At 49.5% G+C, this 24,119-nt stretch overlaps 1 protein-coding gene across 4 annotated transcripts in view; it reads right to left on the reverse strand.

Moving 5' to 3' along the window:
* Positions 1–5,179: 5,179 nt before the first annotated feature.
* TTC28 (tetratricopeptide repeat domain 28) overlaps positions 5,180–24,119 on the reverse strand; it is an 876,415-nt gene continuing 857,475 nt past the window's right edge. For 2 of the 4 annotated variants that reach the window (XM_004461701.5, XM_012526449.4), the window contains 9 exons: positions 23,912–24,091; positions 21,220–21,940; positions 19,804–19,928; positions 18,328–18,559; positions 17,684–17,760; positions 16,130–16,153; positions 15,225–15,354; positions 12,066–12,173; positions 5,180–10,842 (listed from right to left, as the gene is read on the reverse strand). In XM_004461701.5, coding sequence (XP_004461758.2) covers positions 9,215–10,842; positions 12,066–12,173; positions 15,225–15,354; positions 16,130–16,153; positions 17,684–17,760; positions 18,328–18,559; positions 19,804–19,928; positions 21,220–21,940; positions 23,912–24,091 — 3,225 coding nt within the window. In that variant the 3' untranslated portion in view covers positions 5,180–9,214. The remainder of the gene's footprint in view (positions 10,843–12,065; positions 12,174–15,224; positions 15,355–16,129; positions 16,154–17,683; positions 17,761–18,327; positions 18,560–19,803; positions 19,929–21,219; positions 21,941–23,911; positions 24,092–24,119) is intronic. The other 2 variants (XM_004461702.5, XM_058281577.2) reach the window with 1 other exon arrangement.

A 24,119-nucleotide genomic window follows, 5' to 3' on the forward strand; every position in this document is an offset into this window, starting at 1 on the left:
CTTATACTAATTGGGCATCTGTATAGTTTCTTTGGAGAAATGTCTATTCAAATCCTTGACCCATTTTTAAATTGGGTTGTCTTTTTGTTGTGTTGCAGGAATTCTTTATACTCTTAACATACATATATAGGGAAGCAGATGTGGCTCAACTGACAGAGCGCCCACCTACCATGCAGGAGGTCCAGGGTTCAATACCCAGGGCCTCCCGACCCAGTGGTGAGCTCGCCCACGTGCAGTGCTCAGTTTGCAAGGAGTGCCATGCCATGCAGGGGTGTTCCCTGCATAGGGGTGCCCTACGTGCAAGACGAGTGCACCCTGCAAGGAGAGCCGCGCTGTGCAAAGAAAGCACAACCCACCCAGGAGTGGTGCCACACAAATTGGAGAGCTGATGCAGCAAGATGATGCAACAAAAAGAGACATGATTCCCAGTGCCACCTGACAAGAATGCAAGCGGACACAGAAGAACACACAGTGCATGGACACAGAGTGCAGACAACAGTGGGGGGTGAGGAGGAGAGGGGGAGAAGGGGAGAGAAAGAAAATAAATCTTTTAAAAAACCCATATATATATATGGTTTCAAAATATTTTCTCCCATTCTCTAGGTTGTCTTTTCACTTTTTTGATAATGTCCTTTTATGCACAAACATTTTAAATTTTGATGAAGTCCATTTTATCTACTTTTTCCCCTTTTTGCTTGTGCTTTGGTGTAAAATCTAAAACCAATTGCCTACTACAAAACCCTGAAGATGTTTCCCCGTGTTTCTTCTAAGGATTTAATAGTTTTAGTTCTAATACTTGGTCCATTGGCCCATTTTGAATGAATTTTTGTGTATGGTGAGCACTGGGGAGTCCACAATCCTTCTTTTGCATGTGGAGTTCCAGTTGTCCCAGCAACATCTGTTGAAGAGACTCTTTCCCTTTTGAATGGACTTAGCACTCTTGTTGAAAATCAACTGGCTGTAGGAAACATGGGTTTATCTCTGGATTCACAGTTCTATTCCACTGGTCTATATGTCTACCCTTATTCCAGTACTACACAGTTTTCATTACAAATCAGGAAGGTTGCAAATCAGGAAGTGTGAGTCCTCCAACTTTTCTCTACTTTTTCCAAGATTGTGGCCCCCTGTAATTCTACATGAATTTGAGGATCATCTTTTTCATTTCTGCAAAGATGGCTGATTAAAATTTGATGGGATTGCACTGACTTTGTAGATTACTTTACAGTATTGACATCTTCATAATATTGTTTTCCAATCCAGAACACAGATGTCTTTCCATTTATTTATGTCTTTTTAAATTTCTTTCTCATTGTTGTGTAGTTTTCAGTGTCTGTGTCGTTCACCTTCTTGGTTACATTTTATTCCTAGGTATTTTATTAATTTAGATGGCATTATGAGGAGTAAAGTTTTCTTTCCTTTTCAGATTTTTCATTACTGAGGTTTACAAACCCTACTGACTTTTGCATGTTTTTCTTGTATCCTGCAACCTTGCTGAATTTCGTTATTAGTTTTAGTAGCTTTCTTGTGGATTTTTTGGGATTTTCTACATAGAGGATCATGCCATCATTGAATAGGGATAATTTGACTTCTTCCTTTCCAACTTGTATGCCTTTTCCTTTTATTTCTCTCTTCTCTGATTTCTCTGGCTAGAACTTTTAGTACATTGTTGCATAAGAATGGTGACAGCAGGGGTCCTTGTCTTTTCCTGATTTTAGGGTGAAAGCTTTCAGTCTTTTACTTTGAGTATGATATTTGCTTTGGGTTTTTCATAAATGCCCTTTATCATGTTGAAAGAATCTTCTACTCTTTATATTTTTAAATCATGACAGGATGTTTTTTTTGTGTTATTTTGAGGAGTTGGGTGAGAGGCAAGAAGTTGTGATTACTATTTCAGTTTAATGGTTGTTGGTATTTTTCACTTTTCTCTACACCAATTTTTACATTTTATTTTTGTCCAGAAACTTTAAAAATTTTATCTAGATGACCTAACTTATTGGTGTATTGTTGCTAATAACTTTCTACTTGTTATTAAATTTACTATGAAATAGTGCAGATATGGGAAAAAGTAGAGTTGTCCATCACAGTGCTTTGTAGTTGAAGTCACTCATCATCTAGATTCCAATCCATTGCTGCCCCCTCCCCCAGTGGAGCCACTCTCTTTCATTTGAGGATCCATTCCTGCATTTCTGCATACCTCAACTACGTATGTGTGCCGAAGAATATAAAATGTTATTGTGCATTTTTACATGTATTAGCATAACATTTTTCATAGTATTTTCTTATTTTCAATCTCTGCTGCATCTTTAGTTAGAACCTCCCTTTTCTTTCTTATTCTCTTTCTCTCTTTCACACAAAGACACACACAATCAGCCCCCCACCCCAGAGATTAGTCAGCTTTGTCTTTTCAGTAAACATTTGCCTTTCTTAATCCTAGTATGTTTTCTTTCATCTAATTGTGATGTTCTCTTCTTTCTTTTCTCTCAGGGTTTGGTATTCTTTTCCTTACTTCTTGACGTGGTCATCTAGCTCAGTGGTGCTTCTCTTTCCTAACTAGTATCGCAGTACTGGCTGTTGAGGACTGGAAACCCCCAATTGGTTGGGCTTCATTCAGTTATGTATTTTAAAAATTACCTTTGACTATAAACACTTAGGTCTATAAAATTTTCTTTAAATTACCACTTTAGCTGTATCCCATTAATTTTTATGAACTCATAAATTCATTTTGTTCTTAAGCTATGAAGAAATTTGTTTCCTGAGTAGTATGTAAGCAGAAAAGTAATTTAAAATATACTTAATTTTATTGTATGAAAGTGAGATTGTTTTTAGTCTGTTGTGCAAACCTCTGGTTTTGTGTAGACAATGAAAAATATTATTGTCATTAATAAAAGTAAATTCTGGCAAGCAGATTTGGCTCAACTGATAGAGCGTCCGCCTACCATATGGGAGGTCCAGAGTTCAAACCCAGGGCCTCCTGACCCGTGTGGTGAGCTGGTCCATGCACAGTGCTGATCCGTGTGAGGAGTGCTGTGCCACGCAGGGGTATCCCCCACGTAGGGGAGCCCCACATGCAAGGAAAACCACCCTATGCGAAAAAAGTGCAGCCTGCCCAGGAGTGGTGCCACACACACACAGAGCTGATGCAGCAAGATGATGCAACAAAGAGAGACACAGATTCCTGGGCCGCTGACAAGAATGCAAGTGGACAAAGAAGAACACAGAGCAAATGGACACAGGGAACAGACAATGGGGGGGGCGGGGAAGGGGGGGAAGGGGGGGAGAGAAAAAAATAAATTCTAGAAACTCCCAAGGTAGCCCAGGCAAAATCCACCAATGTTGGTGTGTAGCATTTTCTCATTTCTATTACGAGTTCTTCCATGGCTCATGTGCTATTTCGTTGTTTTAAAATAGCCAGCTTTTTTTGTTTTCTTATTACCGATTTCTCACTCAATTGCACTGTGTTCAGATTATGTGGTAGGAAAATACTGATTCTTTGTTGAGTCTTGCTCTGTGGTCTGTACATGGTCTGTTTTCATAAAATATTCCATGTGTGCTTGTGAAGAATGTATATTCACAAACTGTCAGAGACTGGATTCTCCATAATTCCATTTCGTAAGCCTGCTTACTGTATTGCTTATACCTTCCACATGCTTCCTAATTTTTGTTCCATTTGATCTATCAATTATTTTTAGTGAGTTAAAATCTCCCATTATGCTAGTGTATTTTTCCAAACTTGTCGTTTTGCCAATTTTTACTTTATAAATTTTGAGAATATATCATTAGATGCATATAAATTTAGATTTTTGCCTTTCTCATAAGCATTTTTTCCTCCAGGAAATTGTTCTTCTTTGTTTCTAATAGTGCCTTGTTTTTTTACTTTATTATCAACTCTTTGGTGTCCTTATTTTTCTTTTTAAAACAACATGGAGATTTTAAAGATCATATGGCATATTGCCATATTCTGTCAATTGTTTTCAATTGTTAAGTTTTATTAACATATTTATAGTGATTGCTGACATTTATTTCATCTTTTTAAAATATATCCTTCTTTTTAAATGGTTTTGGCATTTCCTCCTTTTTCTATTCCTTTAGATCAAGTAAGCTTTTTAAAAAAATAATATATTTCCACTTCATTAACTGCTTTAGAAGTTATATCCTCTAACTTATTCTGAAAATAATCTTTTTCTTCATCTCCCAAACACTATTATGGGCTTATAACACTTTAACTCCCCTGTTTTATATATACTCTTGTAGTATTTTAATTTTTTTTACTACTTGAGACTTTTTTTGAAGAGTTTTCCTTTGTAAGTAGCATGCCTTTTTGGTGGTGGCTTATATGATTTTCTCTTTGTCTCTGGTATTCAGCAGCTCAATTACTCTGTGCCTAGGTATGGTCTTTTTAATTGTCCTGTTTGACAGTCCTTGTCCTTCTTAAATATGAAAAATTTAAGAAAAAAACCTCAGCCAGCACCACTTCAAATGCCCTCCCTTCTCTCTCCGGAGCTCCTTTTGTGTTGTGTTGGACTTTGCAGTGCCTCTTAACCTCTTTCTTTCAGGCTTTCTCACTGTGCTGCAGTGAGTAATTTCCTCGACCTATCTTTAACTTATTCTGTATTCTGCTTTAATCACAGCTGTCTAATCTGCCCTCTTAGTTTTAAACTCAATGGTCCTTTCTCCAATTTGCCCTGTCATTTTTGATACCATCTAGTTCTGCTGCTGCTGTTCTGCCATCACTTCACGGAGCTCCTGCTCTCGAGACCTTTCCCAGCTGTACCTCCAGCCGACCTCAACTGTAGAGGCGGAAAACGCTACCTAGTTTTTCACCAGTCATTCTAGTCAATGCAGTGATGGTGCCTGGCGGTGAATGGACGGGAAACAGAAGTCAGCCTGACCGGGGCCATCGGGGGAGGCAGGGTCCTGAAGGCAGGCAGCCTAGGGCGGGAGGGAGCACACCTGAGGGAGGAGTTTGTGAGCAGTGTACAGCGGAGCTGGTGAGCCCTCCTGCACCCAAGGCAGATGGCGATTTACATGGCTTGAACCCTTATGGTCGTCTGTAATCTCAGATATGAGGATAAAACTCCAGACAAAGAGATATGCTCATTAATGACACACGATCAGTCTGTACTGCAAAAAAACCTAGAAAATGCAGGACATGTCTAGGAAGTGATTCAATGACACACCATTTAAAACCGAGGGAACTCATGCTTTAATAGACACTGAAATCACAAAGGAGGAAGGCCAAGTGCCTTAGCAATCTCAATAAAAAATATGAAGTTCTTTTTACATGGTAAATTTCATAATATAAAAAGTTTTAATGCCGTCTGGAAACTGTGTAATTTATTTTAAAAAGTCCACGTAGGCTAAAGATGGCTAATACTGCCTCCCAGGTGCATGAGTGCCCAGTGGGCAGGCCGTCTGCAGAGGCGAGGGTGCGACACGGCGCCCTCACAGGGAGCATCTCAGGAGGATCTGGCACAAACAAGGGCACATGTGATCATTTTAGATAAAACAACAAAATATGTGATGAAAATTACACAACGTTCACTTTTTGCCTACTTACTAAAAGCAAACCAGAATATTGTGTGGTATTTTTTCCAACCTGAACTGAAACAAACAAGCTACAGTTCTCCTTGTGGGTCTGCAAGTGTGCGAGGCAGGGAGACGGTGGGACAGGCATGTGCCCAGGACTTGTGGCCGACGTCACCAAGTCCTGGAGACGGGCTGGGGCAGGACAAGGACAGCGTGAGCGGCCTCGGCTCCAGCTGAAACCCAGCGAGTGTAAGGGGGAACTTTTTATTTTTTTTTATTGGGATGGAGGTGAGCACTATTCCACTTTGTTACACATCAGTGTGAATCAAAATGAAAGTTTCAGAAGCTAATTTTTTCTTGGCATTTTGACAGTTAAAATCACTAAATCAAATGAGTAGTTCATTTGATGGGAACTGAAATAGGATCTGCTGCCTTGCTTGACGGTCATGGCAAGGTTTCTAGAAGAGAGAGGTTTTATTGCTTGTAATCTGTGTATTTGCATTTGATGACGTAGAATATGGGCAGGGCCTTTCAGTTTCCTGAGCTGAAAAAGAAACATCCAATGCTTTCTTCAAATGGTAAAGAAAAGTATTTTTGTAAATTGTACCCACATCCATTCACTCTTTCCAAGTGCGGCAAAGAGCCAAGGGCTGTGGAGGAGCCATTCGCTGACTGCCCACCCGGGCCCGCCATGTTCAGGGCTCCCTACATGCCAGTGAGCCTTGTCCCTAGATTGTAGAAACAAGATACTACTCCAGATGTGGAGGCATTCTCGGGACTTGGAGCTGTCCTGGGTGGTGCCCAGGGACAATTGCCGGACGTTGTACGTCCTCCCATGGCCCACTGGATGGAACGTGGGAGAGTGTGGGCTATGGTGTGGAACATGGGACATGGGGTGCAGCGATGCCCGGAGACGTACTCACCAGACGCAATGGATGTGACATGAGGATGGGGGAGAGTGTTACTGTGGGGAGAGTGGTGAGGTGGGGGCGGTGGGGGTGAATGGGGACCTCATTTTTTTTTAATGTAATATCTTTTAAAAAATGAATAAATTGAGTAGAATTTGGAGAAAAAAAAAAAGATACTATTCCAATTTGTTTGCTCTCATCTACACCAGGAGCCAGCGAACTTTTTCTTAAAGGTCCAGGTATTAAACATTTTAGGCTTTTCAGGCCAATAAGCAAATCGAGAATATCAGGTAGGTACTTAAAACCATTGAATAAAAGAAGAAGTGGTTGAGCAGATTTAGCACATGGGCCATACTTTGCCAACTCCTGATCTTTGTGAATTCTGAAAACTCACATGATTATAAGGTCATACTTTTTTCAGTGTGGCCTAAAAAATTCACTTAGATCTTATGATTTTACATGCATTTCACTTGGGTAGAAATACTGGGAAGGACACTCAGTAAAGATTAAAAAGAGATGGCTGGCTCTACAGTGATTTTTAGATTGGTTCTACTATTTCACTATCTTGGTTTCTCCCTTCATATTGAAGCTTATCTCTAGGACAAAAAAAAAAAATCACATACATCATTTTGGCTCCTCAATATGAAACCTAAAACCACAGCGTACTTAGGATGAAACTAGGATAAAGTCCACAAGTCTGCCTAGCTGGCTTGGAAAACCAGGAGGTGAAGTGTCCACAGGACACTGTCAGGGTGACAGTGTGTCCCCTAGAGTGTGGACCCTGAGCCACACTGCTTATTCTCGCCAGTGGGGGCGCAGAGCCAGGCCTTTACTCGGGGCTCCCTGGCTGAGAGATTTACTAAGAAAGGGGCAGTTAACTCTCTACATATGGAGTGAGAATTCACTTTGGGTTTATTTTGTTGTTGTTGAGAATCCAATTTTGCAATCTAAATGCACAGTGCTATAAATTTGGCTTTCATTTGCTACTCTGGTACTTTTATTACCATTTTTTCTTTGCTAACATAATGGCATCCTCATAATTGCTTGCTTCTTTATAAAGTATTTCTCTTCCAATGTCGGGATGAGGGTTAGAATGTGGCATTCTTATTGTTTACTTTCCTCAGTATGACTTGGGTTACTGCAAAAACCTCTCTGACATAGCTCAGGAGACAAACACAGAGTGGGTAAATAAAAACCTTTCTGCTTTTCAGAGGAGCACACTGAAGGACAGAGGAAGTGGCCAGCATGTGTTTGGCAAGCCCAAACTCAGCCTGGGCGTCTTACTCTACTCCCCCCCGGACGGGCGGGACACCTTTGAGTGGTATTCCCTCCGGGTGAGGATGGTAAAATTACCTCTGACTAAACTTAGTAGTAATATGACCTTCGGCATTTCATGTCTTTCCTAAAATAAATTAATGGTTATCTCTAACTGGACTGTTCCCTTAAGTACACTGTTGCAGCAGTAGGAAAAGTTTGTTTTCATTTTTATGATAAATACCTATTTCTCTGTTTAGCAGTAATTCAGATATATATAGAGATATACCAGCAAAAGGCCACACTTGCTTCTTGGGATATGGACACTGTACAGACAGCAGGAGAGGATGGTCACAGCTAAGAGGAGGGTCCGTGCACAGCTCACAGAGCGGGGACGCTGGGATTGTGTGAGCCTGGCAGTGGACTGAGATAGAAGAGGTTTTCAGAGGCCTGGAGTTAGGAACAGGGACTACAAGTACACAACTATTAAAAGGAATAGGAGCTGGAAGGCTAGATTCTGGTTAAATCTAATTAGCCATTTTTTTTCGCTTTTAAGGAAACAATTTCAACCTTTCTCCCCAAACTTGATAATTACTTATACTTGATAATTACTTATTGATGACTATTCAAAATTTGCCATTTTAAAAAACTTTCGAGCTTTTAAAAATAATAGTTATAAATGCAAAGTACTATTGATAATAAAACCAAGTTGTTTATCCATGTACAAAAAAGGTCAATAATGTTGAAAAGCACAAGTTGCATTTTAAATCACAATTGCATAGTTCTAAAATGCCTGGATAAGTTACATAAAATTTTTAAGAAAATTCAAGTTTGGTTGACAGTGGGGCTCAAACCGACATTTGTCGGTATTGATGTTGCTGAGTTCAGGGTGGAAGCACTGTTTCATCCTGAATTATTGCATTGTCATCACGATGTTACAACTTGTGAGACCAAAATTGCTACAATTTAATTACAAATCATTGGTATCTTTAAAACCATCATTCTGTTTTTGGCTAATATAACACTATCACAAAGAATTCAACTTTGAGAGATTTTATATATACCACCCCCCATCGGCACTTGAAAGCCTTAAGAAAAAAAAGCACTCTGTAATTTTGTGTATAAAAGGTACTGCATATATACCTCTTAGCAAAATATGTGCTCCCCTTTCCTCTCCCCACCTCAGGACCATGACCCATTTTTGTACGAAAATCCTACTGAAGAATCACACCAAAGATGAGAAGGTGGGGAGTTCCAAGGTAAACATTTGGTGAAGTATATGAAAAATTCCATGCGCCTCCTATACTGACCCCACAGAAGCCCTGCTTTTGGTGATTCTGGCCCAGTGTCCTGGCAAAGGAGCTGCTTGACGTGTGCTTGGCTACGTTCAGACGTGGCGATGCCCGGTGCCAGGGGGATCACCAGCCCTGAGGCAGTGCTCCCTGCTGCGTGCTGGAACCTATGCACTCAGACAAGGCCTCCTCTGTGGGCTGCTGCGCTTGGATGCAGTGGGTATAAAAGGTACTTTAGCATTTGGAGGAAGGAAAAAATCTTCCTGGGGACAGAAACTTGTAGCCATTTCCAGAAGGAAGTCTCAAAGGGCGTGTGGGAGTCACAGAAGGAGGGCTGGTGGGCTGCGGCAGCGTGCTCAGCCTGGTGGTCTCCGTGCGCCAATGTCCGTTCGGTGGATTTTTTTGTGGCACTTCATGTTGTGGCAAAGAAAGCTCCTTCAGTTCAAGCTTATCTCCTCCTTCTTCCTTTTTGTTGTGCCGAGGTGACAAATGTAACAGACTGAGGACATCTCTTTTAGAAGTCATTGTTCCAGGGGTCCCACGGAATATTTTCATTGGTCCTGTGGAATGCTGGGGTGTGCTCTGCCAAAACATCTTGAGGTTGTGGATAGCCTGCACCTTTTCATCAATGGCTGCCATCTTCAGTTTGTCTATATCGGGTGCATCAGCAGGACTCGAGCGAGCAGACCCAGCGGACGAGTAGGAGAGAGCTGGGGATGGTGTACTGCCAGCAGGAGACTGATGCCCTGAGCTTGGGGACACATTCCTTGGTGACTTGGAAATATGGGCACTGTATGGAGAGCTGGGGTACTTCAGTTTACACAGGGGCTGGTCGGTCAGGGAAGCCTGGGAGTCGGAGCCTGGTGACGGCCGGCCACTGTGCTGGCTCAGGCCGGCCTTGATGGATGTCTCTGAGGTGGTGGGGCTGTTGTATCCTGAACTCACCTTGGGGAGGGAGGAGCTTCTGGCTGGGGGCTTTGGTTTAACAGGGCCTGGTGACTCCTGGCCCCTCTGGTGGGAGAGGACAGGCCTGCTGAATGCACTCGTCTCTGACGCTCTGAAGACAGATGCACTGCTGGGCACTGAGGTGCCATCTTCTGAGCCACTGCTTTTGCTCATTTGGCTGCCGCTCCTCTGAAGGCGCTCCACTGCCATGAGGTGGCTTTGTGTCTCCTCCAGAATTTTCTGGGCCAGCTCTTGTGGATCCAGCTTTGAGTTGCCTTCTTCTTGGGATTTCACGGTACTGTCTGTTTCGGTGCTAGACTGGTCTGATTCTCCCGTATCTGAACTTGCTAATTTTCCAACCTTCTGGAAGGGTGAGTTTGGGCTGGGGATTAGAGTCATTTTAACAGGAGAATTTGGAGTGCTTATGCTTCCCTTGGAGCTTACCGAAACTTTAACTCCTCCAGCTGTCCCCACTCTGGATTGTTTGTGATCTGGTGAGAACTGTGTTTTTCTGTTTTCTTGGTAGGATGCCAAAGGCTCAGTGCTGATGATGGAAAATCCTTCATATTCTTCCTCATCTTTGCCACCTGTGGTGCGTGTCTGGGGGGACATCTGGCTCCGAGGCAAGGTGGATCTCTGTGGGTAGGCATTTTTGGACCGGTCATAGTCCTGCCGTCCTCTGAGGCCCCCACCTTCTAAGCTACCCTCAGGCTTGGAAACGAAGCTCATGGAGGAGGCGATGGAGCTAAGGCTGTACACAGAGATGGCATCCGAGGCGATGCTGTCTTGACCAGTGGGAGAGAAGGGCGGGTGCTGGTAGCCCGAGGGCAGGGCATTAGAGACAGACTGAGCTGAAGCCAGGGACTCAAGAGAGGAGGAGCTGTCCAGGCTGAGGCGTTTGGGCAGCTCGGTAGAATCTAAACACAAAAATACAAGCGCCCAAGGGGCAATTAGAACTCTAACTGGTTTTGATTTTTCTTTCAAAATCATAGGCATCCCTATATGCACAGAAGCTAGCAAAGAGTTACTTAAATACTATTTGAATTCATCTTACAGTTCTGAATAATGTGGTCCTATTGGGAAAAAAAGTAAATCTGACATGGGACAAAAACATCCTAGTGGAGCTCACAGCCCCTTGTGCCTCAGCCCTCCACCACTGCCTCCACTCTGCCTGCCTGGCATGGGGCCGGCCCTCTGCTTGGTCCTGGGCTTGTGATGTCTCCTGCCCTGAACCCCAACCTGCGTGCATGCCTCCCGCCACCCCTTCCAGCCGCGTGGCTTGCTCCGTGCTGCCTCTCCTCCCACTTTACTTAGGTTTATCCCCACCGGTTCTTGTAAAGGCTTCCAATGACATCCACATTGCCACTGCCAGTGTGTACTGCTCGGTTGAACGCTGCACTCCTTCCCCAGGCTCTGCCTCATTTTTCTGGCCTCTGAACGCTGGAGCGCCCATAGGATGCCCTTCTTCTTCCTGTCCTCACCTGCAAGCACTCCCTGGGGGAGTCCTTCCACTTTTGTTTCTCTCCTCTCTTGCCTCTCCTTGAACTCTAGCTCATATAACCAATTGCCTAAATAGATGTCTAATAAATGCTCCAAGACTGAATATGTCTAAGATTGGACTCAAATCCATTCTTCCTGCCACTTCCCCAGTGTCAGCAGAAGGCAGGTCCATTTTATGAGTTGTTCAGAAAGTCATGGTATCCCATTGGACCTGCTCTGCCACAACACACATCCCTCCGCAGCTGTGCCTTCACTACGTGGCCACCCTTCAACGGCAGCCAGCATGGGCCCGAGAGAGCACTAGCAAGACCAGGGCTGCCCTTAGGAATCCTGACTGCAGCCTCTGGGGCACTCAAGGTGTGGCGCCTGCTCCTGTCGGCCCTCATCTTGCCCCTCATGCTCTAGCTCCTTACCCTGCTTCAGTTTTCTTCGTGGTACTTGTCATCTCACAAAAATTACATATTTTATTTTTACTTGTCTGTCCCCTACTAATGAGTGAAGGGAGTTTTTGTTCACTGCTCTTGAGTAATCCCTAACAGATATGCAAAAAAGTTTCATTTTTCCTCCCCTTCTCAAAACATCACCAAATATGGGACAGTGCCCTGCCCACGGGCACCTGGGGGCAGAGGGGGCACCCTACCAAAGAGAGACAGCAGGGACTGGAGTGCAAAGTGCATGGCCCGCCGATTGGCTTGCTTTCCAGTTTTCAGAATTACCTCCTCCTGACCAACTTCACAGAGATCAAAACCTGAAGGAAAGTAAACACATGTAAGCATATAAACATCTGTTTTCTCCTGAAAGGCTCCATATTGTGAAAATGGTTGGGCTGCAGGGTCGCCTGTGCGCTTGGACTGGAGCGGGCAGTCCTGCCGGGGGCGGGCGCAGCCCCTCTGCAGGTGCGCTGCCTGCACCCGCGAGCCGCCTCAACCAACGGAGGCGAGGCCTGCGCTCAGCCAGACGGTAAGCGGGACATGCGGCCTGGCCGGCAGGGTGCTGAGGCCATCCGGCCACCTCACCTGCAGCACCCGCAGCTGTGCTCTCCATCTTGCTGTGTGTGCAGCACTCACTGCCTGGCTCTCCTTGGCCCCTTTCCTGCCCTAACCCAGGGTCCTTGAGAGCTGAGGTCCACACTTACCCAGGTTCATTAACATTTTGTCCTTTTTCCCACAGAACGGCAGAGACACAAGGACTACTCAGAGGAGAACATACAGGAAGACAACTGGCCACTCCAGTTGGCATTGTGTTCAGCATTTCAAGTTGGTGTGTGGGAAAGTGGAAGCTTCTCAAGGGCAAGAACGCTGTCTTCCTACAAATTCAGGCTCTGCTAACCAAGGTTTCAGTGATGGTTTTGCTCTTGGGTTCTCTCCGAAGATGGAGAATCTGCTTTCTGGGCTGAACTGGAGGCCCCTGAAGGGACTCCACTCAGCTTCTGCCAAAGCCCAGGGGTCCTGCTCCTTGATCTAACAGAGGGCTTGGAGCTTCCTGAGCAGGAGGCTGGTTCATGAGTTGTTAACCTGGAACTTAGATGTAAGAGCCACTGCAGAGGCACACAATTTACACATGTCACTGGGACAGGCTCAGGGGGAAGAGACCAGACCCAGAGCCATGGCCAGGCCCTCAAGCGGGGACCACCCTGTAAGCCCTGTCTTCAGCACTGAAGCCTCCACTCAGCATCCTCCGCGAATTGCTGAGCACCACTGGAAACAGTGGCAAGGCGCTTAGTGCCAAGCTCCAGGGCACAGGCTGTAGCACTAGTCCTCTTCCTCCTCAGACCTCACAAGGTTAAGGTGTCAGTGGTCCAATAAGACAAAGGGCCCGCTCTCATCAGCACATTGACCAACTCCTGACGGAGTATTCACAACAGGAAAAATTATATACAGATACGCACACGCACCACTTTATTTTTCCTTGAGGATTCTGATGCTGGTCTGAACCATATCATTCCCTTTGGAATCAGGGAGCTGTTCAGCATTCTGGTTGCTATGGGTAGAGTTTCCTCTCTAAACTAAAAAAATAGTCTTTGAAAGTAACAAGAAGGTATCATACTCCGAGAACTCAGCATTTAAAAATGAATAATAATAATAATAATTATCAGAATTAGATGCACCGTCAGCACTGAATCCTCTAAACAACAGACGAGCCTGCCCTCATCTGGGTGGTGAGTGATGGGGACTGAGGTCTGGAAAGGGAGTTTCTCTGAGCCTTGGTGCCCTCAGAGCAGCTTCTCCAGAGGCCCGCTCTCCAGGGGTCAGCCCTCCTCCACAAGTCTGTACCTCAGAAGGATTTAATCTGTAAACATCACACTGAGAATGAGTGGAATTTGGGAAGTACAGAAAAGTATAGGGGCGGCAATGAAAATCACCCACAATCCTGACATCAGAGATAGTGTAAGATTTTGTTGGGTTCCATTCTGGAAAACCATCTTGCATGTGGACCTGGCATTTCTCACTCTTGCCTCCATTTGCTACTGACTATTAACTTAGATATGAATGTATTATGTTTACACCAAATGTCTAATCAAAGGGGAATCAGCGTCCTGCAGGGCTTTGCAGGTTCTTCTCACTTTGCCTTCGGAAGAAAGGGATGTGTGTGAAAACCAATGGAACCAGCCTTAGGTTGAGGCAGGTTAGGAAAGGTTATTTACAAAATAAGTTAGAAAAGATGGCCCAGTACTCAGCTCCTGGGCTTCAACCGGGAGGAACGTGGCTTGCTAAGGCCCCTGCCTGTCACAGTGGCTGGCCCTGTAAGGGCCGAACTGGATGAGGACATCCCGCAAAGGCTCTCCCCTTCCCTCAGGTTCAAATCCAAAGTGGCTGTGCCCTGCCTCCTGCCTCCTCTCCCAGCCCCCGGCTCCCCCTGTGCCAGCCCCATGGGCTTCATGCCCTTGTGGGACCTTCCTGGGCCTCCGGACTGGCTGTTCTGTCTGTCTGGATCATTCTTCCTATAAACATCACATTGTCTCTGAGGCCTCCCTGGCCACTGAGTCAGAACCACCGTTGGCTCCTCCTCTATCCCTCCAGGCCATCCTCCTGACCCTGATGCTTCTGTTGTCCCACTGCTGCTTCCCATTCTATGGTGACCCATTCTATGGTGACCCATTCTATGGTTGAGCTTTCTTCTAGAATGTCAACTTGAGGGCAGGGGATTTTGTCTTTTACTCACTAAAAATTTGTTGAGTCAATGCTTCCCAAGTGGGGCATGAGACGTACCTCACTGCCTCTGTGGTGCCTTAACAAATGTACCTGTTGTTAGCAAGTGTCGATCATAAAGGGAGCTATCAGCCATGTCAAAAATGTTGCAAAAAATTTCCTGGATTGAACGAGGATTCTGATAAATGTTTTTGAGGTGCCTGTGGTCAAACTAAAGGTGATTTTGATAGTATTTTTTTCTTCCAGTTTCCAATATTCAATGATAGAGACCACCACTAAAACCATTATTTTCTGTAATTTTAAGTTTTTTAAGTTTTCTTCTGCTCTTAATCATGGTTTAAACCCCAACAATACTAGAATCTAGCATATTTAGATGAAATTAATGAGTACAAACCAAGGGAGATTAAATTATAGCACAGGGGAAATTGGACATAGTTGGAGGGTCATTTGGGAATGTTGACAAAACACTAGAATCTCTGAGTTAAGTACTTTTAAATAATAAAATATCTAAGAAAACAGTGAGATAAGACCCCTCATTGCCTACCAATTTAACCCAACATCAACAACAACAACAAACAAACAAACAAAAAAATGGAGGAAAAAAAAAAGAAACTAAAAATAGAAACCAAATCCAGGATGCTTTGTCCTACCTAGAGCTGCCAGGAATTCATGACATCCCGGGAGCCGCCACAGCTGGACACTGATGGAGACCTGAATGGGAGCTGATGCAAAATCCTGCTCCTTCTCGCCAGCCTGGAGCTGGACCAGCACCTGGTGGAGCTGAGTAAGGGAGACAGACGTGAGTACTCTCTCCTTCCAGTGCCTGCTTCCCCGGTGACCTCCTCAGGATTGTCCCCGTTATTCTCGGGTCTCCTGTTACTGTCATCGCTAACGACTCCATCACCCTGCACGTGTGCAGGTAGCCTCTGCAGTCCTTCCAGGGCCTGTGTGCCTACTGCATGTTAGCCTCACTCTTTGGGAAGGTCAAGGGACATGGGATCAGAGAGGCTAGGTGTAGCTAAGGTCATATGAAATGCCCGGGCAGGGAGGGGGGCTCAGGCAGAGGAGGAGGGGCTTATAAGGTTGGACATCTCCCTTTTTTAAAAAAAATCATCTTCATGATCTTGAGGTAAATGGTGAGGATGAATCCAACATATATGTTTTAGTGCCTCAGCACTTGAGGAAAATCCCATGTAGCCAACTTGGGTGGCCACGGAGTTTCAGACTTCACAGCAGTCTGAGACTGCCTTTGCGGGCTCGCGCCGCGGTGCTTAAGTCAGTTCTGCCCCTGCTGTTGGCGTGGAACTGTAAAGGTCAAATCAAGAACACAGAAGGGTGAAGCAGGAAAGGGGGAGCCAGAGCAGAGGAAGGGGAGAGGCCCCCAGAGCCAGCGGCCCTGGCATCCCCAGCCCGAGCTCCGCAGCCCAGAGCGGCTGTTGGCACATTCCCGCATCTCCGCACGTGCACACCGCGTTCAAAGCACCGCCAGCAGTCACTCGGGGTGTGGGGGTGAGGGGCTCACCTGGTGACAGTTGCTACTTAGAGTGGTACTCACCATTCCAACCACATTTTTAACAGCCTTCGGCCAGCAGATTATAAGGAAAAGAAAGAAAGAGAGAGAGAAAGAAGAGTTTAGACTCAAGCACAGGTTGTTATGCAACACGAGCTGACCACTGCTTTAGGAAGCGCCACAGCAGGCCTGCGGCTCTGACCGGGAGGGAAAGGAGCGAGAGTCAGCAGGGACACAACAGGCAAACGCACAGCCACGCCAGGCCAGACACGCAAGGGCGAGGGGCCAGGGCGAGCCAGGCCCTGCCCTTCCTCGAATGGCGAAGAGCAGGGTGGGGAAGGGCGTGGCGGGGGCATTTACATGCCGCGCTGTCGACCAAAGCCCGTGGCCAGAACAACTCAGATCTGCCCAGCATCTGCCAACCCCGAGAGCCAGCCTCTGGACACCTCCCTGGGGCCTGGCAGCATTCCAGGCGGGAAGTCCCTTGTTCCCACCAAAAGCAAGACAAGCAACTGGTTGTTTTGTTTGGACCCAGTGCCACCCTGCAAATGTCATTCTAGTCTCTCTTTTTGTAGAACTCAGATTTCTAGCCCTTCTGGATTCAAGATGTTTGAATACACAATGTTCTGGAAGTGTCTTCCTGATGTTATTCAACAAGCAGACATAACACACTTATTACCAAGTGAGCAGGAACACAGTGGAGGGGCTGAGTCGCCGAGCGGTGCTGTGCTTCCAAAACCGCGCCGGACACAACCCCTAGGCAAGGAGGGCCCCAGGTGCCCCTCTAGGTTCAGGGATTTATTTCCACATAGAAATTTTCCTGCCTAAAATAAAGTCTGCTGACATAGCTCTAATAACAGTTTAAGTGTTTTTTCAACTTACAACACTCCAAGATAACCAGAGAAAACTGCTTGCTCTGTGCCTTTCAGGGTTGCTGCCCCTCCCAGGACCCCCCGCCCCTGGCAAGGGCTTGTTCTGGGCAATGTTTGCCAGCAGGAAGAAGAGTGGGCATGGACACGCTCCAAGGGCAAGTTGGGAAGGGCCTGCATTATAGCAAAAGTTAAAAATTCTCCACATTACTGAGTTGGATCTACATTCTTCAAAAAGCAAGCACATTTTTCAAAACTGCTAAGCAATGTGAGGATTCTGTCTTTCAGAGAGGCGACGCTGTTCACCACCGCACTGAGCTCACTGCAGCTCACCACCTGTGGCCGTCCTGGTGGGCTGGCCCCACCCCTGCTTGCACAGCTGGGCTGTAATGTGTGTTAATCAGCTGAACAATGACAAAGTGGCAAGAGGTCACTGAATGGAGAGAAAGAAGGTGCTGAGCCTCCAGGTGTGGGGCCCCTCAGGGGTCCTCGACGGCCCTCGGATGCTCAGTGTCCAGAGAGGACAATGCCACGAGCGAGCCCTTGCCCCTGCGTGCCCAGCACTTTCTGTTACTTCCAGCCCTCACCTTTCCCTTCCGGTTACACAGGCTGAAAGTAGAAATGACATTGCGTTACTTCAGGCTCCTCTTTAGCACCAAATTACTTCTGTCTTTGTAATTAGGTACAGCGCTCAGACCTGTGCTCAGCGCAGTCCTGGCTCAAGACTTACCCGGCTGATGAGCTGCTCGCCCGTCTCGGAAGCAGTGATGAGTTTACAGAGGGCCTGGAGGGCGGGGTTGGGCAAACCTACACCAGGAGAAGGGCAGGGCATTACCCAGAGGACTGCCCTCTGGACCCCCAGTCCTGCCTTCCCAGAGGACAGCACTGGACATGCAGAGCTCAGGCCTGGCAACAAGTGCGTCCTGTCTCTGAGAAAGGCAAATCAGAGGCAGGGGACCAGCCCTGGCCTTGCTGTCACCTTCCAGGTGGGCAGTTCCATTCCTAAGGTCCATCCCAGTCTCTCAGGTGGCACTACCCCCTGTGCCAAGCACAAAGGGCAGCCTTAACCCCTGCACCCCTCACCCTGGGGCCAGCCACACAGCACTCAGACCCACGGCTGCTGGTTATGATGCTGTTCATCCAGCATCACCTTGTGTCATACTGGGAAAAGGCAGGGCCGGGGACCCCCTCCCCACCCTGCTCCGGGCTCAGAGGCTTGGCTGGGATGCATCAAAGTTCAGGTCAAGGGCGTTCACCTCTTCCAGATCCAGGAGGGGGCACATGTGCCCCCGACTCCTTGCCTCCCTCCCCCTGTGTGAGCCCAGAGACCACCCTGCCTGCCACCTTGGCTGCCCTGGGCCCCGCTGTGCTTACCCAGCAGGGCCTGGAGGGTGGAGCTGCACTGTTGGAGCCGGTCGCCCGGGTCCGAGGTTGGGAAGAAGACGGCCGCCGGCAGGCCGCTGGCTGGGGGGTCCAGCCGGAAGCCCACGGCAGTGAGCAGGGCCTGCCAGCCAGGGATGCCCCCCACTTTGTTCTCCACGCTCTGCTGGGACGTGTACATGGCATTGCGCTGCCCGTTCTGGATGCGCTGCAGGGACTTCTCCACCTGATGGGGAGGGGGGATGAGGCGCGGCTCTGCCCACAGGCGGTCAGGGACGCTGCCTCCAGCAACTAAGTGGCTGGGTTCCTTGTAAGAGAGGGTACGACACAGAACAGGGCCTGTCCCTTCCCGAGCCCCTGCTTCCTGCTCAGGTGTTCCCCCACATGGAGATAAAGACCCTTAAAGTGACGTGTCTGAAAACAGATTTCAAGTCAGGCCACGGAATGGCTGCAGTCACCACAGGACGAGCCTACAGCCCCTCCCTTCCCACCACGCAGGGCCCTGGGTGGGGGGGGGCCTTCTTCCCCATGCCCTGGTCCCTCCCTCGCCCTCAGCACTGGCCTCCAGGACCCCTGCCTCCCAACCCCACGAGGCAGCCCTTGGCCCCAGGGCCTAAAGCAGTGCTGGGCACAGGTGGGCTCAAGTTGCCGGTCTTGTTACTAGGCAAGGAGCGCGTCTCCGACAGCCCTCAGCAGTGGGAGCCTTGGCCCTCCTGAGCCCTCGGTGTCCTGAGGCCTGTGCGCCCCATGGGAGGGGCACGAGGGACAAGTGTTGCCCAAGATGTCACCTGAAGCTTTTCTTAAACCAAAATACAGATGCCATGGGCTCAGATGGCACAGGCAGGAGGAAGTGGGCGCTCGCTCACTCACAGCAGCTGTGAGGCAGTGTCAGCACTGGGCATTCTGGGCAGACAGACGACCAGCCAGCAGTCCGTCAGATCGGGCCTCCTGGAAGGAGGTAGGGGCTGGTGGACTGGACCTGTACCCGCTCCAGAAGAGAGCCATGGCAGAAGAGAAAACCCTTCAATGTGCCTGAGGGGCCTCAAGGCAGAATGGGAACAACAAGGGGCTTCCCGGCAGAGAGGGAAGTTCAGTTCCCTGAGAAGCCTTTTGGGGGCTGCAGCCAAGAAGGATGGTGACTTCGGGGGAAGCCCTGGGGCTGAGTTGAAAGGGCAGGACTGGGGGGTGAGCCCCACGGGGCAAGTGTGGCTCCAAGGGACGCTCCAGTCCCTGTCCTTGGCTGCACCTTCCCAGGGGATGCTCACAGAGCTCCTGCGCCCTGACGGACACCTGGGAAGTCAGTCAGTGCTGCCCAGCCACCTCTTCCCTCCTCATGCCTCCTGGGTGCTGTGGGGCCCTCCGCCCCCCCCCCCAACCCTGTGCATTTTCAGCCAACCCTGGGGGCTCTATAGTCTATAGGATGGAGCAAGGAGCTCCCCTGGCCTGGGCCCTGGGGCCCCTGCCCCTCACCAGGTGCAGCAGCACTCGCAGGGCATCTCGTGCACGTTCTGGGTGCTGCAGGATCTCTGTGAGGGCCTGGCCGACGAGGGACGAGGGGCTGTGCAGCTTGACGTCACTCCCGATGAGCATGAAACCTGTGGGGACCACAGAGAGCACCTCAGGCTCCTGCCCCATCTCAGTGGGGCAGCTGGGAGACACTGGACCCGAGTCTAAGCCTCAGACAGCATCCAGCCCCCCCACCCCCCGCCCCATGTTCCCCAGCTCTCCAGCCAGCTCCCCAGCCTCGCTGGTGTCTACAGTCCTCTCTGCCCCCTGGCTAACCCAAGCAGAGGACAGAAGGCCCTGAGCAGAGAGGACGGTGGGGACAACTGACTTGCTGGATGCAATTTGGCAGCCTTTTGTCTCCTTCCTTTTGAGAGTCAATATTGTTCAACTGTTGAGGTAAGTGGAGAGGCTGGGCCCCCCGGAGCCCCTCTATGGTTGGAGCCCCCACCCCAGGGGGCAGCTTGGCGTGTTCCTGACCCTCATTCTGCTTGTACCTGATCTTGGAGGAGTGAACAAGTTGGGGGAAAGCAGCCGGCAGGGGCTGCCGGACAAGGTACGAACCCCCTTCTGAGAATGAGAACACAGAGCCTGGGCCGAGACCTGCAGGCCACAGAGGGCCTGATCCGAGTCCCGCCTTCCTCCCGCTGGGGCTGCTTTCCCAGCACTTGCTGCAGGAGGCAGGGCTGGTGGAAAGCCTTTCGGGCTGCCCTGCCCGAGTAAGGGAGGGAATGAGATGTGGCTCCTTTAAGGGTAAGGGGAAGCTCCATTAAAAATTATTTTCTGCAGAACAAAGGTGTGACTTTTGTATTGAATCATCGGCCAGTAAAACTAAATGGAGTCCTTTTCAAAAACACCATGTCTGTAAGCACATTGAGCGGCTGGGGGCGGGGGTCCTAAACAGAAGGCAGGGGACCTTCAGGAGCGAGTGGCCAAGCACAGGGGCTGGTTCTCACACACCCTGTGGCACCCCCACTGCTCCCCTTACCATGGCAGCCACTGAGCTTCAGAGAGGGTCAGTAACTTGTCCCAGGCCACAGAGCCGGGGTGTGGAGCTAGACCAACCTGAGACCTTTCCACTAAATCAGCTTTTTCTACAGCCCTGAGGCTTTAAATGAGGGCATTTAAAATGGGTCGCCCAGCTTGTGCTAAACGGAAGGTGAAGTTTGCAGTCACACTTCGATGGCAAACTGTTTTGCTGCTCCCTGGTCAAAAAGACTATGTTAATACCACAGTTTTAAAAAACTGAACTGGTGGAAGTTAAGAATCACAGCAAACAAGGCTCTTCCTTCCTCTGCCCATGGCTGCCTTCCCCAGTGCCCCAGGCCTGCCCAGAAGAGAGTCCGGGGCGGCAGGGCCTGCGCCCGCGGCGGCCTCCCCCACCTGCCCAGTTGGAGGGGTGCGAGAAGGGCGCGCTGCTCTGCACCGCCTTCATGGCCTCCCCCAGGGCGGCGCTGGTCTTCAGCCCGTTCAGCAGGGACGAGTAGAAGGCGTGGATGAACATCTTGGAGGCGGCCACCGGCACGGGCCACAGAGACACGAGGACACACTGCGCGCCGGCAGCCAGGAAGGCCCGTGTCAGCGCGATGACCCCGTCGGCCGTGACTTTGCTGCTGGACTCCTGCGAGGAGCCGAGGACCACCAGTTTCACGGGCAGCCGCAGGTCCAGCACGTCCGCGGCCGTGAGCAGCAGCTCCTGCAGGGGCGGGCAGTCCGAGATGCTCTCCACGTCGCTGGCGTCGTCCTGCACCCGCAGGGACTCGGGGATGGTGTAGGGGTGGCCGAAGGAGCTCTTGCTGCCGGCTGGGTTGCCATCCAGACTGGGCGTGAGGACCAAGGCTGACAGCTTCCACGAGATGTGGGTGGCAAAGTGGACGCACTCGGCCTGCGTCAGGGCGCTCATGACCCGCTCCTTGGTGGCCACGCTGCCCACCAGGGGCTGGCAGCCCAGCAGCTCGGACACCATGTAGGCCTCCTCCTCGGCCGACGGCATGGGCCCCCACAGCCACCTGTCCATCACTGCGGCCGGGAGCTTGGGGTTGCCGACGACGGCTGCCATGGAGGTGGAGCTGGGGTACACGGACGGGCTCTTCCTCAGGTGGGCCTGGGGTGGGGGGGGACACAAGCAGGTACCCATCAGCCAACAGCCAAGGGCCCGGCAGGTCAGCCAAACTGTGGCTTCTCAGAGCCCAGGGCCTCCCGCACCCCTGCCTGCTGGTCCTGGCCTCGTTTGGCTCTGCCTGTCCCTGCAATGACCTCATTCACGTTAAGCTGTCGAAGCCGTGTGGACAGAGGCGCGTGATTTACTGAGAAGCACGCATGCTGTGCTGAGCTCCTAGAATGACCAGGGCTGGATGAGAGGACTTTCCATTTGTGGGGCGCTTGGGGTTGGCTGGTGGGGGAGGCGCTGAGGGGACAAGGTCGTAGGAGGGAGGCTGGGGGCCCCACGGCCAGCCCGGCCAGCCCTCACTCTCACGTGCCCCTCTGTGCTGCCCTCTATAAGGGGAACGCCCACTCTTCATAAGTCAGGGGCTTCCAGGGGTGATTTTGTCTAAACTGTGCAAAGAGTAAATCAATCTCAAGTGAGATCACAGCCCACTGAAGTCCTTCAGGGGTTCTACTACTTGAAAGGCCATTGTCCCCTCCCTCTTCACATACTTCAAAAAAAAAAAAGTCTAAAAAACTTTTGATTCTTCCCCCATGAGGACTTTGTGACACTTTTTGGGAAGTGTCAAGTATCAAGTTATTTCTAAATGACATTTTGGTGCCTCTGCTTGGTGGTGCCTCGAGTGCTGTGCTGTCAGGGATAGGCCTCTTCCAAATTCCTGGCTAAGCTGGCAAACAGTTTACTGTCATCAGCAGAATAAAAGCTTTCTTAACAAGGGCGAGGTGTGCCCGAGGGTGCCGCCGCAGGCTCGGTGAGGCCCGCCGTGCGGCTCAGCGTTGTGGGGCCAGCTCCCCTCAGGTCTGGGATACAGTCAGGCAAGGCAACTCAAGTAACTGGGGGGAAGTTATTTCTTTCACTTTGAACTGATTCTGTCTCATGAGAAAGGGCGGGTTCAGAAACAAAAACAGTCAAAACTAAGATTTCCCAAAAATCCACAAGGCAGAAACCAACCCGGTTAGAACCAAGCCAAAAAGGCACGTGAGGCGGCCTCGCCTGGGCCTCGAGCCAGTTCCTAGTCCAGCTGACACTCTCCCCGGCTGTGCGGCAGCCCGTCTGCATGAGACCCACTCTGCTGCCATGGGAGATTAGAACTGGATGGGGTCTGGGGCACAGCTGGCAGGTTGAGCGTATGTTCAAGTTGGGATTCACGCCTTTTGTCCTTCATATTAAAGCTGCTTTTGTGGCTGGGGCCAGTGTGATTGTTGCAAGTGGAGTACCAGGTGGGTGGGAGCCTTGGGGGACTATGGGGGTCAGAAAGAAGCCAGGGTTTCAGGGTGTCTGAGATAATTTGGGGCAGGGGAATAGGGTTCAGGATTGGCTCAAAAGTCTGGGCCACGGGTGGCTGTTGGTGAAAGCCATGGCTCTGTGGATGGCCCTCTGCTGCCTCTGGATTTTCACAGACCTTTCTCCCCAGGCTGATTTCTCTTGTTGAGATATACCCAAGTCCCAGTGCCCTGAAAGCCACCCCACTTGCTTTCAGTTCTTTCATTGGCCTGTTGGACTCTCTTCCACTTGACCCTGGGTCTTATTTGTCTGCCCTCTCTGACTGCGGCCCCTCTGCTAGGTAGCACACATCACCCCGACAGTGGCAGCTGGAGGGGTGGTGCTGGCCATGGCATTTGTTGTCCCTCGGTGCCTTGTAGAGTACAATCAGCGAGTGGCTTCCTTTGAGACTTGGCCTGGCCTGAGGCCTGCCTCAGTGTGCCCCAGAAGCTCACGACCCCAATGCCACAGCCAAGAAACTTACCAGAGATGACACAAATCATGGCTTCTGGACATGGGAGGGGTCAGGACAACCACCCCCTGCCTTTGGACAGGTCCACTCTAAAGTCATCCCGCCCAGCTGAGACCGTGTCCTAACATGGCCACCCGGCTGGAACATCCCGTGCCTTGTGCCAGGAGCGTTACCTTGGAGTGCGGGCTGAGCGAGCGGATGGAAGGGACGGCGATGAGGGTGAAGCGCTCGTAGAGGTACTCGTTGGAGGAGCTTCCCTTCAGGAGGGCAAAAGGCATGAGGTAGAGCTCCCCCTCCAGGACCAGGATGAGCTGCCGGTGCCGTCCCACTGGGCCACTGGAGTGCATCAGGCCCTGCAGAGCAAGCATGGAGAGGCTCACG

Source organism: Dasypus novemcinctus, chromosome 19, assembly GCF_030445035.2.
Source record: "Dasypus novemcinctus isolate mDasNov1 chromosome 19, mDasNov1.1.hap2, whole genome shotgun sequence".
NCBI lineage: Eukaryota > Metazoa > Chordata > Mammalia > Cingulata > Dasypodidae > Dasypus > Dasypus novemcinctus.